The following is a 13,622-nucleotide window of genomic DNA, read 5'->3' as shown; positions in this document are numbered from 1 at the left end:
GGTTCTGGTTTCCCTTTACCTAAACTTCGCTTGTTTATATTCAGCCGATGAGCATTACAGGAAAATACAGATATTTTGTATTTGTATTTGCTGCAGAAAAATGCAGCTCCTTATTTAATTATGATTTACATTTATGCCATTTGTATTTTTCTTTGGTTAAACATATTCTGCTTTTTTTCCATTCTGAAGTGTTTAATGCTTCTTCTGACATTAGTAATATTACTGCTGGAATGAAGTTTAATGAAATCCGCAAGTATCGTTTAGACTCATTCATGTGATATGTAGGCAGTTACTGGGAAGTACCAGAATGTATCATGATCATGTGGGTGCCATCCTTTGTCTTCTATTGGACCACAGTTAAACTTATCAGAGATCCTAGGATCAGAGCTAGAGATGATGTAATTGCTTTAGGTGTTCAATTCACTGTAAAGGATTTTTTTCTCTAGGACTCTTTGAAAGCTAATTTTGATGTATTCTTTTCTGTTTACTGTGCTTGATGAAGTTACACTGTAACCTGATGAAACATTGCATGCACCTTTTTTCTTCTTTCTTTTTTTTTTTCTTTTGATCTTCAGGAGAGAAGCCATATGAGTGCCCAAACTGCAAGAAACGTTTTTCCCATTCTGGTTCATACAGCTCACACATAAGCAGTAAGAAGTGCATTGGTTTGATGCCCGTGAATGGTCGAGCTCGGTCAGGGCTCAAGACGTCTCAGTGCTCCTCCCCTTCCCTTTCTGCATCACCCGGTAGCCCAGCAAGACCACAGATACGACAAAAGATAGAAAATAAACCCTTGCAAGAGCAACTTCCTGTTAACCAAATTAAAACTGAACCTGTGGATTATGAATTCAAGCCCATAGTGGTTGCTTCAGGAATTAATTGTTCAACCCCTTTGCAGAATGGGGTTTTTAGTGGTGGTAGCCCATTGCAGGCAACCAGTTCTCCTCAGGGTGTGGTGCAAGCTGTTGTTCTGCCAACAGTAGGTCTGGTGTCTCCCATAAGCATCAACTTAAGTGACATTCAAAACGTACTTAAAGTGGCAGTGGATGGTAATGTAATAAGGCAAGTATTGGAAAACAATCATGCTAGTCTTGCATCCAAAGAACAAGAAACAATCAGCAATGCATCTATACAACAAGCTGGCCATTCCCTCATTTCAGCTATCAGTCTTCCTTTGGTTGACCAAGATGGGACAACCAAAATTATCATTAACTACAGCTTGGAGCAGCCAAGTCAACTTCAGGTTGTTCCACAAAATCTAAAAAAAGAACACTCTGTTCCTGCAAACAGTTGCAAAAATGAAAAATTACCAGAAGATCTTACGGTGAAGTCTGAGAAAGATAAGAACTTTGAAGGAGAGACCAATGATAGCACTTGTCTTCTTTGTGATGACTGTCCAGGAGATCTTAATGCACTTCAAGAATTAAAGCACTATGAAACAAAAAATCCTCCTCAGCTTCCTCAGTCCAGTGAAACAGAAGCTGAGAAGTCTGACTCCCCTGTCCCATCAGAAACTGGGGAGAACAACTTGTCTCCTGGTCAGCCACCTTTAAAGAACCTTTTATCGCTCCTAAAAGCATATTATGCATTAAATGCACAACCAAGCGCAGAAGAGCTTTCAAAAATAGCCGATTCAGTAAACCTACCACTGGATGTGGTAAAAAAGTGGTTTGAAAAAATGCAAGCTGGACAAATTTCTGTGCACTCTTCTGGACCATCTTCTCCCGAACAAGCTAAAGTAAGCAGCCCCACAGATAACGATGATCAAGCAGCAACTACAAATGTGAGTGAACCCCAGAACAGCACAAGTAATTCAGAAAATCCAGTCAGTACAACAAAATCTCAGACTTTATCAGGGGGATCAACTCTGAATGGTTCACGCAGTAGCACGCCATCCCCATCGCCACTAAACCTTTCTTCATCACGAAATTCACAGGGTTATACGTACACGGCAGAGGGTGTACAAGAAGAGCCACAAATTGAACCTCTTGACCTTTCGCTACCAAAGCAACATGGAGAACTGTTGGAAAGATCTACCATAACTAGTGTTTACCAGAACAGTGTTTATTCTGTCCAAGAAGAACCTTTGAATTTAACTTGTGCAAAAAAAGAACCACAAAAGGACAACAGTATTACAGACTCTGATCCTATTGTAAATGTAATCCCACCAAGTGCCAATCCCATAAATATTGCTATACCTACAGTCACTGCCCAGTTACCTACAATTGTTGCCATTGCTGACCAGAACAGTGTTCCATGCTTGAGAGCTCTCGCTGCCAATAAGCAAACCATTTTGATTCCCCAGGTGGCTTATACGTACTCTACTACAGTTAGTCCTGCAGTTCAGGAAACACCACCAAAACAGACCCAAGCCAATGGAAGTCAGGTACTGAAGCCTGTGTGTTCCTGTGCACTGTATATGATGTGTTCACTCTGTATCCATACTAAACTAATAGAAAATTGTTACATTAAATAAAATGTAAACACAAACTGTCCCGTTTATTCGGTTTGACTATTAACAGGTACTAGGTGTCACTATTAACACCTTTGCAAAGCTAGTCAGCTCAGTCAGCTGGAGTCTAGACTGACAGCTGCAGTCTAGTTCTGTGCATGGACAAGTCGATTCTTCACTCAATTGTGCCGTTCAGAAGTGTCTTCTTGAACATTAGTGCTCAGTATTTTAAAGACAGTTTAGTTCTCCTGATCAAAAACCGAAGTAAAGCCATGGCTTAGATTCCTTATCTCCTCTTTCCCCACATCCAGAAAATAAACCATTTTAAGTTCTTGCTATTCTTTTCACTCTGCTCTGCTTTCTTAGCTTGCAGAGTAACTGAATTCATCCTACACAATAACAGCACTTTAAACAAAATTCGGAAGCATTTTCAATTGGAAGTAGGGTGGGTATTATCTTTGTCGTGCACCACTCCTGTACCCTGATCGGTTCCTCCCTGGGTACCGCTAGATGTGATCTAACCAGGGTCAGTTGGGCTGAGAGATACCAATGTATATGGAGGTAGGGACAGAGCAGAACTGAACTGACTTACGTAAAGACTTAGCATTTCTAATTAAATCGTAGAAATAGGCTGTTCAGCATTTTATGCAGGCTTCTGTATAGCCAGGGACTGGGGAGCCATGAAGATTGACAGGGCTGCTTATGTGTTAGAGTTTAGGAGGCAGACAAAATATGAGGTAACTAATACATACATTTTAATATTCAGATTTGATAATATATGACAAAATTAATTATGTGTGTTGTGATACTATCAGTAGAAAATGCTACGCTACTTACAGGTGAGCTTTAACACCTGAAATGCTTAGAAATAGGCAACAGTTACAATACATGGACAACTTTTTGTTAATGAAACATTTGAAATCCGCCATATCTTATTTTAACTAGGATTTTTGGTAGATTTATGAGGAAAACGGTGGTCAGTTATATAAATTCAAATGATAGATAGCTTTTTGTGATAACTTCGCCAAAAAATCTTCCGTAAAACCTGTGAAGTAGCAAAATGTGGGGGACAAACGCTCATTCAAAAATGCAGATAGGTATCTAATAGGCTCTTATACCTTCCAAACACTTCTTAAGGTATTTTACAGCTCTATAATCCTTTCCTTCCTAACATTGCACATATTTTAGGGGCCTTAAAATGTGATGAGCCAGTGTAGCTGAGACCTGGCCAACAGTCAGGTTTGGATATGATTACAGTCAGTTGCCCTGAGAATTCTGCATCTGGATGATGGCAAGGACTGCAGAGCAGATAGGTGCAGTGAAAGATTTTTTTTGACAGTTTAAGTCTAAACAATTTTGTTTGGCCATTTACTGAATGGAATGAAAATAACTGTGTAGCTTCAGCTTACATTTTATAAATTGTGTGCTGCATCAGTGCATTTTTTTATTGAACTCAACCTTTTTTTGTAATTTTTCTTAAGGATGAAAGGCAAGACACTAGCTCAGAAGGAGTATCGAATGTAGAAGATCAAAATGATTCTGATTCAACACCCCCAAAGAAAAAGATGAGAAAGACAGAAAATGGGATGTATGCATGTGATTTATGTGACAAAATATTCCAGAAGAGCAGTTCATTATTGAGACATAAGTATGAACACACAGGTACGTACTAGGAAATGGAGTTTCAGATCATTATTTTATTGCTCATGGGTAACTGATAAGCTCAACTGGAATTCAGTTCACAGAAAACGTTGTAAGAGAAGTATAATAGTCCTTATTACCATCTGTGCCCAGACTTCTTTAAAAACCCATGTTTTGTATACTTGTTTGACACAATTGTAGTTCTATGTTTCTTAAATTTGTAAGATCTAAACCCTGAATAGAAAAATGGGGATTTTCTTCCATCTGTCTCATGGACAATCATCTGCACACCACAATCTGTAATCAAGGATTTATTATGTCTAATTTATTTTGTCTGGTTTTTAATTAAGAAAGAATATATATATACATATATTATTTACTTATTTATTTAAAAAGGACCATATATATGTATGATACTTCACATGAAAGCCAGGCTACAAAGGATTCTCAAAGTGAGCCAAATTTGTAGTTATCTGAAGTTAATAGACATTCATGATATGTAGAATCTAACCCCAAAGGAAAACCCTTGTGGCTTTCATTTTTATTTCGAATTTTTCATAATTGTTCCTTTTAGCTCCACTTCCGCTATCCTTAGTCTTTTTTTTTGAGTAAGTGTTGCTCTCTTATTTCAGTGATGTCTTCAAAAATCTCTTTTCTTACTGGTTAAGTGCCTACATTGTCTTTCTGCATATTAAGTTTTTAGTTCATCGTACTTAAATACAGAATTAAAAAGATAAAATGCTCCCCTTTGTCTTTAACATTTGATCAAGTTTCCCAAGTTGTGCTTGTTAAGATATCTTCTGTTTTCATACCTTCCCTGCTCTGAGACTCTTAACTTCTCCCTTTCATAACACAATTTTGCTTTCTGTTCTGCTTTTAAATTAAATGTTGTGTTCAGAAATGCTGCTTGTTTGACATAATTTGACAGGGAGCGCGACCAGAAAACTGCTGTCTCATTGTCTGTATTTTTTTATGTCTGGGCGAAGGCTGTGCAAAGTTGTTTTGCCTAACAACTTTGAGTGTTGAAATCAAAATAACATAACTAGGTCCGTGCTGCCTTTAAAAGAGTCTCTAAAAACAGCAGCAGAAAGGCAAGTAGTAGAGAGGCAAGTAGAAAGCAGGAAAAAAGAGCAGAAAGAGAACTCAGTCAAAGAAAGGAATTTTTTTTTCCAGTTGATATACTGGAAGCAAATTTTGTATGTAAGACACCCATCTGTGCCAGAGAATATTTTAGAATGGTTTTCCTTTTGCCTATGACATGCTACAAGGACCTGTACACAAAAGCTAACATAAAAGCTTAGTTGATTTAAAATTTCCATCAATGTAGAAGTGTGAAAATGGTTTTGAGTTTGAATGACATTTATTGCAAGAAAAATTCCTTATTTTCTAATTTATTTATAATCATTTTTGTTCTCAAAATTGTATCTGAGAATCTCTTTATCTTTTTATGTTAGTTTTCATAGAATCATAGAATCATAGAATATCCCAAGTTGGAAGGGACCCATAAGGATCATCGAGTCCAACTCCTGGCACCACACAGGTCTACCCAAAAATTCAGACCATGTGACTAAGTGCACAGTCCAAACACTTCTTAAACTCCGACAGGCTTGGTGCTGTGACTATGTCCCTGGGAAGCCTGTTCGAGTATGCGACCACCCTCTCAGTGAAGAACCTCTTCCTGATGTCTAGCCTAAACCTCCCCTGTTGCAGCTTGACACCGTTCCCGCGGGTCCTGTCACTGGTGACTAAAGAGAACAGATCGGCGCCTGCCCTTCCACTCCCCCTCGTGAGGATGCAGTAGGCCGTGAAGAGGTCTCCCCTCAGCCTCCTCTTTTCCAGGCTGAACAGGCCAAGTGACCTCAGCCGCTCCTCATACGTCTTCCCCTCTAGGCCCTTCACCATCTTCGTAGCCCTCCTCTGGACACTCTCCAACAGTTTAATGTCCTTTTTGTACTGTGGTGCCCAGAACTGCACACAGTACTCGAGGTGAGGCTGCACCAGTGCAGAGCAGAGTGGGACAATCACTTCCCTCGACTGACTAGCAGTGCTGTGCTTGATGCATCCCAGGATACGGTTGGCCCTCCTGGCTGCCAGGGCACACTGCTGGCTCATATTCAACTTGCTGTCAACCACAACCCCCAGATCCCTCTCTGCGGGGCTGCTCTCCAGCGTCTCATCGCCCAGTCTGTACGTATAGCCAGGGTTGTCCCATCCCAGGTGCAGGACCCAGCACTTGCTCTTGTTAAACTTCATGCGGTTGGTGATCACCCAGCTCTCCAATATGTCCAGATCTCTCTGCAAGGTTTTTCCACCCTCAACAGAGTCCATAACTCCTCCAAGTTTAGTGTCATCGGCAAATTTGCTCAAAACACCTTCTAGTCCTACATCCAAATCGTTTATAAAAACATTGAAGAGGACTGGCCCTAAAATAGAGCCTTGGGGGACCCCACTGGTGACCGTCCTCCAGCCTGATGTGGCCCCCTTTGAGCCCTGCCCGTCAGCCAATTGCTCACCCATTTTATGATGTTTTTGTTTAGCTGCATGCTGGACATTTTGTCCAGTAGGATCCTATGGGAAACTGTGTCAAAAGCTTTGCTGAAATCCAAAAGATCACATCAGCTGTTTTCCCTTGATCAACTAGATGGGTGATCTTATCATAAAAGGAAATCAAATTTGTTAAACAGGACCTATCCCTCGTGAACCCATGTTGGCTGGGACCAATGACTGCCTTGTCCCCCAGGTGCACTTCAGTAACTTCAAGGATAATCTCCATAATTTTACCAGGCACTGATGTGAGACTGACAGGCCTGTAATTGCCAGGGTCTTCTTTCTTGCCCTTCTTGAAAATTGGTACAACATTTGCCAGCTTCCAGTCTACCGAGACCTCTCCAGATTCCCAAGACAGTTGAAAAATAATTGAGAGAGATCCTGCGATGATGTCAGCCAGCTCTCTAAGCACCCTGGGATTAATCCCGTCCGGACCCATGGACTTGTATGGATCCAGGTGGAGCAGAAAATCTCACACACGTTCAGGGTTGGTTGGGAGTTTATCATTCCCACCGTCACGGTCCCCCAGCTCAGGGCACCCTGGGTCCCGAAGCCCATCATCAGCATTGAAGACGGAGGCAAAGAAGGCATTAAATGTCTCTGCTTTGCCTATGTCATTGTCTGTGAGGTGACCTTCCCCATCAAGTACCGGACCTATATTTTCTTTGGTCCTCCTTTTTCTGTTCACATATCTAAAAAAAATCTTTTTATTGTCTCCCACAGACATGGCCAGCTTCAACTCTAGTTGGGCTTTGGCCATATGAATTTTCTCCCTACAGACGTGAACAGTGTCCCTGTATTCCTTCCATGTTGCCTGACCCTGCTTCCAGCAGCCGTACATTTTGTTTTTCTGCCTAAGCTCCAGAAGAAGATCCCTGGTCAGCCAGGCCGGCCTTCTGCCCTGCCTACTTGACTTCTGATACTTTGGAATTGCCTGATCCTGTGCTTTTAGGAGGCAGTGCTTAAAGACTGACCAGCGCTGATGGACGCCAATGCCTTCAAAAGCAGTTTCCCAGGGGACCTTGCTGACTAGTTCCCTGAGCAGCCTGAAGTCTGCTTTCCCCATATCCAGGGCTGAAGTTTTGGTGGCAGTTTTCCTTCTGTCGCCATAAATTCTAAACTCAACCACTTCATGGTCACTATAACCAAGATGGCTGCCAATTGCCACGTCCCCCACAAGACCTTCTCTGTTCTCCAGCAACAGATCTAGGAGGGCACCTTTCCTAGCTGGCTCCCTTAGCACCTGCACCAAGAAGTTATCATCTAGGTGCTTTAGGAACCTCCTGGACTTGCTCATGTTGGCCGTGTGGTAATCCCAGTTGCTGTCTGGCAAGTTGAAGTTCCCCATAAGGACAAGGGGAGTTGATCTCGAGGCACCTCTTAGTTCCGCAAAGAATAATTCATCGGCGTTGTCGTCCTGGCCAGGTGGTCTGTAACAGACTCCCACAGCGGCATCCCCTTTATTTGTTCATCCCTTAGTCCTTACCCAGAGGCTGTCAACTTTGCCGTCGCCAGCTTGAAGTTCCACACAGTCCAGCTCCTGCTTCACGTACATCGCCACCCCCCCACCTCGCCTACCCTGCCTGTCCCTCCTGAAGAGCCTGTAGCCATCTATTGCGACACACCAGCCACAGGACTCATCCCACCAGGTTTCGCTTATGCCGATGATGTCGTAGCTGTGGGACTGGGCCAAGGCTTCTAGCTCATCCATTTTATTCCTCATACTGCATGTGTTTGTGTAGAAGCACTTCAAATGCGCCTCCCTACATGCAGCACCTTGTGGAGCCGACCGAAGGACCTCACTAGCACGCAGTCCCTCTGATTCCAGCGCGCCATCCCTTAGCTTGTCACCGGCGGGCCTGGTTTTACCCTTTCCCCTTTCGACTCTAGTTTAAAGCCCTATCTGTCAACCCCGCTAATTCCTGAGCAAAAATCCTTTTCCCGCTCTGAGAGAGGCACATCCCATCTGGTGCCAGCAGGCCCGGTGTCGCGTAGACCTTCCCATGATCAACAAACCCAAAGTTCTGCCGGTTGCACCAGTCCCAAAGCCACGTATTAATATGACGAGTCTGCTCATCAACATCGATCCCCCGTATCGGAAGGACAGAGGCAAACACAACCTGTGCCCCTGAACCTTTAACTAGTCGCCCCAAAGCCCTGAGGTCCCTCTCGGACTTCTCCTTGCTACTTCATCATTACCAGCCTGAAAAAACAGTAGCAGGTAGTAGTCGGTGGGCCGTACCAGGCGCATGACTCTCCTAGCAATGTCTCTCACCCGAGCCCCAGGGAGGCAACAGACTTCCCTGTGGGTTGGGTCTGGATGGCATGTTGGGCCCTCTGTCCCTTTCAGAAGGGACATGACGATAACCCTTCTTTCTTTCTTGACAGAAGATGTAGCGGTGCGGGGGTTTGGTTGCCTTGCCTTAGGCACCCTCTCCAACTGGGATGGGCTTTCGTCTACATTGTTATTTTGACTGTTATGTTCTAGAGCTTCATACCTGTTATATAAGGGTAGATAGGAAGGTGAGGTGGGCAGGGACAGGGCTCGCCTTCCACCCCGAACAGGAATCTGCTTCCGTTCCCCCCCCTTGGCCTAGGTCCAACATACCGTTATACTCTTATCCTTTGGTCTCATGCAAGAAACCCAGGCTGATAATACTAGGAGCAGAATGTCTTGTTAAATAAAGTTATTAATTGTTGGTAATACATACACCAACAGCATTTTATAATGAATGCATCAGTACAATTTTTTTAAATGTTAAATACAAAATGTCCAGTTGTTTGTGCTTTATTTTCTAGGTAAAAGACCTCATGAGTGTGGAATCTGTAAAAAAGCATTCAAACACAAACACCATTTGATTGAACACATGCGACTGCATTCTGGGGAAAAACCCTACCAATGTGACAAATGTGGAAAGCGTTTTTCACACTCGGGGTCTTACTCTCAACACATGAATCATCGCTACTCCTATTGCAAACGAGAGGCAGAAGAGCGTGATAGCACAGAGCAGGAAGAGACGGGACAGGAGGTCCTAAATATTGAGCATGTTGGTGCCAGGGCATCTCCGTCGCAGATCGACTCGGATGAGAGAGAGAGTTTAACCAGGGAAGAAGAGGAAGACAGTGAAAAAGAGGAAGAGGAGGAGGAAGAAAAAGAGGTAGAAGGACTTCAGGAAGAAAAAGAATGTAGAAAACTACAAGAAGTAGAGGATGAAGAAGAAGAAGGGAAAACTGAAGGTAACAAGAATGATGAAGTTGTAAATCAAGCAAGCAATGCAGAAACAGAAGTTATACAGAATAATGGGCAGGTGTCAGAAGAAAAAACAAATAAAGCTTAAATGATAGTTTTTTCTATAAGGAAAAAAAATTGGTAATGAAGTTCATTCTATATTATACATGCTTTTCATGGAAACGCAGTAGCCTGCATACTGTGATTTCTGTTCACTACTGTGTAAAAAAATATATATTTAAAAAAAGAAAAGAAAAAAAAAAAAGAAATCCAGGTGTGCCTGAACCTCAAACTTAGTAATTTTTCACACAGTTTTCAAAGTTAGGAACAAGTTTGTAACATGAAGCAGATTAGAAAAATACAGTGACTCTGGAAGCAAAGATTTAACAGGTTGTAGGAAACCTGATTTATTAGACAAGCATCTGGCATTGTTTGTTTTATCAGTATTAATTTTCATTCTTGAGTTGATTAATTTTTAAGCTGTACAATTGGGAGAGATTTTTATGATTTTTTTTTTTTTTATGGCAAAACATTTCCTAAATCCGCTTCAGTATTTTATTACGTTTTTAAAATGTGAGAACTTCTGCACTACAGAATTCCCTTTTGCAGAAACCTATAATGCAGTTGCAAACAGTGCTTGGCTACCTTTGTAAATTCAACCTAGAAGGTAGCAGTTTATAACATTAGATGTTGTAGTAGAGCATATTATCATTTAAAGTGTATTGTTAGCCTTAAGAAAGCAGATGATAGAAGAACTGAAGTTTCTTACTCATGTGGTTAAAAATGTAGTTGAAAAGATTGTTGTTGAGTTCTGATTGCAGGGACTAACAGTGTTAATACTGGTAAGGACAGCAAAGTCGTCAAAATCCGTGTTTGTAATTGTGTTTTGAGTATGTAGTAACAATATGAAGGATATGATATGAAGCTTTGTATCTCCTTTGGCCTTATGCAAGACCTGTGTGCTGTAAGTGCCATTTATCAGTATTACGAAGGCTCTAACCAGCCTTTATCCAATGTGTGGCCTACAATAACTAGCATTTGTTGATTTGTATCAAACTTCTAATCTAATCATGGGGAAAAAACACTTAACCATCAGAGAAGTAAGAACACTGGTATATTTCATTATTTAATTATTTGGTGGTATTTTGGGTTAATACCTGACTTGCAGAATTTCTCTACAATAATTACAAGGGAAATTTTCTAATCTGCTTTATTGCTTTATTGGTTTACTTTAATTTCAGACACATACATGACATGTTATCTGGCTCATAAGTATTTTCAAATGTTAGTTATTATGGACCCCATTTATTAACAATGTTAGCTGATTTTTACCTATCAGTATTATTTTATTTCTTTTAGTTTATAGATCTGTGCAACATTTTGTACTGTATGTCTTCAAACCTGGCAGTATTAATACCCTTCTTACTGACATATGTACCTTTTTAGTTTTAGAAAACTTTTATATTTATGTGTCTTATTTTTATATTTCTTTATTTATTACACAGTGTAGTGTATAATACTGTAGTTTGTATTAATACAATAATATATTTTAGTATGAAAATTTGGAAAGTTGATAAGATTTAAAGTAGAGATGCAATCGGTTCTCTTGCATTGAGATTTGATTTAACAGTGTTATGTTAACATTTATACTTGCCTTGGACTGTAGAACAGATGAATTAAAATGGGAATGTATTAATTTTACAATTGCAATCAATTCATTTTACCTTTACCCAGTTTTTAATATAAAGCTCTTAAATTTTGAAATTCACTGTGTGACTAATAGCATGATGCTCTGCAGTTTTATTAAGAGATTAGCCTAACCATAAAACTCTCATTTCCTTAGTAAGCCAAATTAGAATAATCTTATAAACAGTGTTGGGAACAACGTTTAACATTTTTGTGCCAATTTGTTCCTGTATTCATGTATGTATGTTACGAATCTGAAACTTCATTTTTAAGTTCCTTGTTACATCCTGGTCATTTTCTAGTTTTTTACCAGACTCCCCATCTCACAATAAAATGCGTCAACAAGTCTGACTTACTGTCATTATTCTGGTAATTTAAAATAATTGTTTTAAATTATTTCTGCGACGTTACTCAGACATGATTCTTGTTTCAGTATAGATACTGGTTTCAACTGGATGTAAGGAGCGTATAAGTGAAAGAAATGTTTGACCGTGTACACGTAAAGGGATCGCTACATTAATTTGTTGATTCTTCAAATGTTAGTAGAACAACTAAGTTTTCAAAACAAATCACGTTTTTGTGATTTTTTCCTCCTTGATCTATATAATATACATTTTAAGGCTCTACTGAAGACTGCTTTTCAAGAATGTGAGTCTATGCCTGTTTTCTTGATTTAGCAATAAGCCAGTGAAAAAGTTGATGTATGTTTTGCTGTTGAGTTTTTAAAGATACGGCACCAACATTACAGATGTAGGTAACTTCAGTAATGTAAGTATGAATTGTAGTAATGAAGTATGAATTGAAGTAATGAAGTACATTACTTACTTCAGTAATGTAAGTATGAAGGTTTGAAAGTTGTATTACATATTCATTGTTGCAATATTTTGCAGTTTAAGCGAAGTTTAGAATGTTATTTAAACAAATTTCTGCTCTTTAATGATCCCTAAATAGGGATTTCAGTTGTTAATTTTTTTTTACACAAACATCATATACGTTAATTTATATTCACATATCTAAGCTTTGAACAATTTTCAATCTTGTTACCTCAATACTGATATATATAAAAGGTTTATCCAATATATTAAACGTGGGGGTTTTTTTTTGTATTTTTCTGTACAGTATATGAAATATTGCACTTTCTCCTAACTCAGTAGTGTATCATTGAGGTAAATGTAAGAAAGCTGTTTGGAAAACAATTGCCATTTGTATTGTATCAATAATGTTGCCTTGTAATTATTATTAAAACAGAAAATGATTGGGTAGTTCAGGATTTCTTACAGGTGAAACTGGGTAGGCTGTAGGTAAAGAAATGTACCTCTTTTAACCTATATTAAGATGGAGATTTTCAGTTATTTCATAATTCAGCAACATCTTACTTGTCTGTAGCAATAAATCCGGTGAGACGTTTGTTGAAAGTGGGGTGGAAAGAATATTTGTGCTGCCCTTAGTGGTAGAACAAAGAATTTGAATAAATTCCAGGTTGCTCACGGAAGTGAAAGCTACGTGTGAAAGGCCAGTAACTTTGGTTTCAAGAACCTTAAATAAAGCAAGAGAAAACTGTGCTTGGACAGAGAACAAAGTCCAAGCAGTTTTGATTCAGGAAACGTCATCGCATTGGAGGAGAAAATTTATATTCATTACTTAGGCTGTGAACCCATTATTAACATTTTTATCTTCAGAATGGATTGGTGTATTGAATTTCACATCTGTTATGCTGAGAGATGCCTCTGATGTTTGTAACCTTGTAACTTCATTCATTATCCATTTGGAAAACAAAAACTGTGATGCATCTTCATTTAGCAGGGTAAACTCAGCGGGAACATAGAGGTGCGTAGGAGACCTGGATTTTATTCCTAGCTCTGTTGGTGAGATGCCTGCAGTGCAGATAGCTGGGTAAGGCAGAGGCAGCCAGGGAGTGGTGAAGGAGTCTGCCAAGGCACCAGAAGCAGTTTAGCTGCAGACACATTGACTTGTGTAATTTAATGGCAAATCAGTTTCAAGGAGAGTAAGTTTCACACACGAGAAAACATGAAAGCAAAAGCCTTTGTTTTCTGTCCTTTAAATATA

At 39.9% G+C, this 13,622-nt stretch overlaps 1 protein-coding gene and 1 long non-coding RNA gene across 3 annotated transcripts in view; one reads left to right on the top strand and one right to left on the bottom strand.

Moving 5' to 3' along the window:
• Positions 1-11,906, top strand: part of ZEB1 (zinc finger E-box binding homeobox 1) — a 128,867-nt gene extending 116,961 nt beyond the window's left edge. For both annotated transcript variants that reach the window (XM_066991530.1, XM_066991529.1), the window contains 3 exons: positions 576-2,386; positions 3,934-4,114; positions 9,440-11,906. In XM_066991530.1, the coding sequence (XP_066847631.1) occupies positions 576-2,386; positions 3,934-4,114; positions 9,440-9,978 (2,531 nt within the window). In that variant the 3' untranslated portion in view covers positions 9,979-11,906. The remainder of the gene's footprint in view (positions 1-575; positions 2,387-3,933; positions 4,115-9,439) is intronic.
• LOC136790016 (uncharacterized) overlaps positions 1-13,622 on the bottom strand; it is a 301,984-nt gene that overhangs the window by 124,990 nt on the left and 163,372 nt on the right. The window lies entirely within an intron of this gene.

Source organism: Anser cygnoides, chromosome 2 (assembly GCF_040182565.1).
Source record: "Anser cygnoides isolate HZ-2024a breed goose chromosome 2, Taihu_goose_T2T_genome, whole genome shotgun sequence".
In the NCBI taxonomy this organism is placed as follows: domain Eukaryota; kingdom Metazoa; phylum Chordata; class Aves; order Anseriformes; family Anatidae; genus Anser; species Anser cygnoides.
Note: the sequence above shows the minus strand (reverse complement) of the source record. Positions and strands in the feature narration are given on the sequence as shown.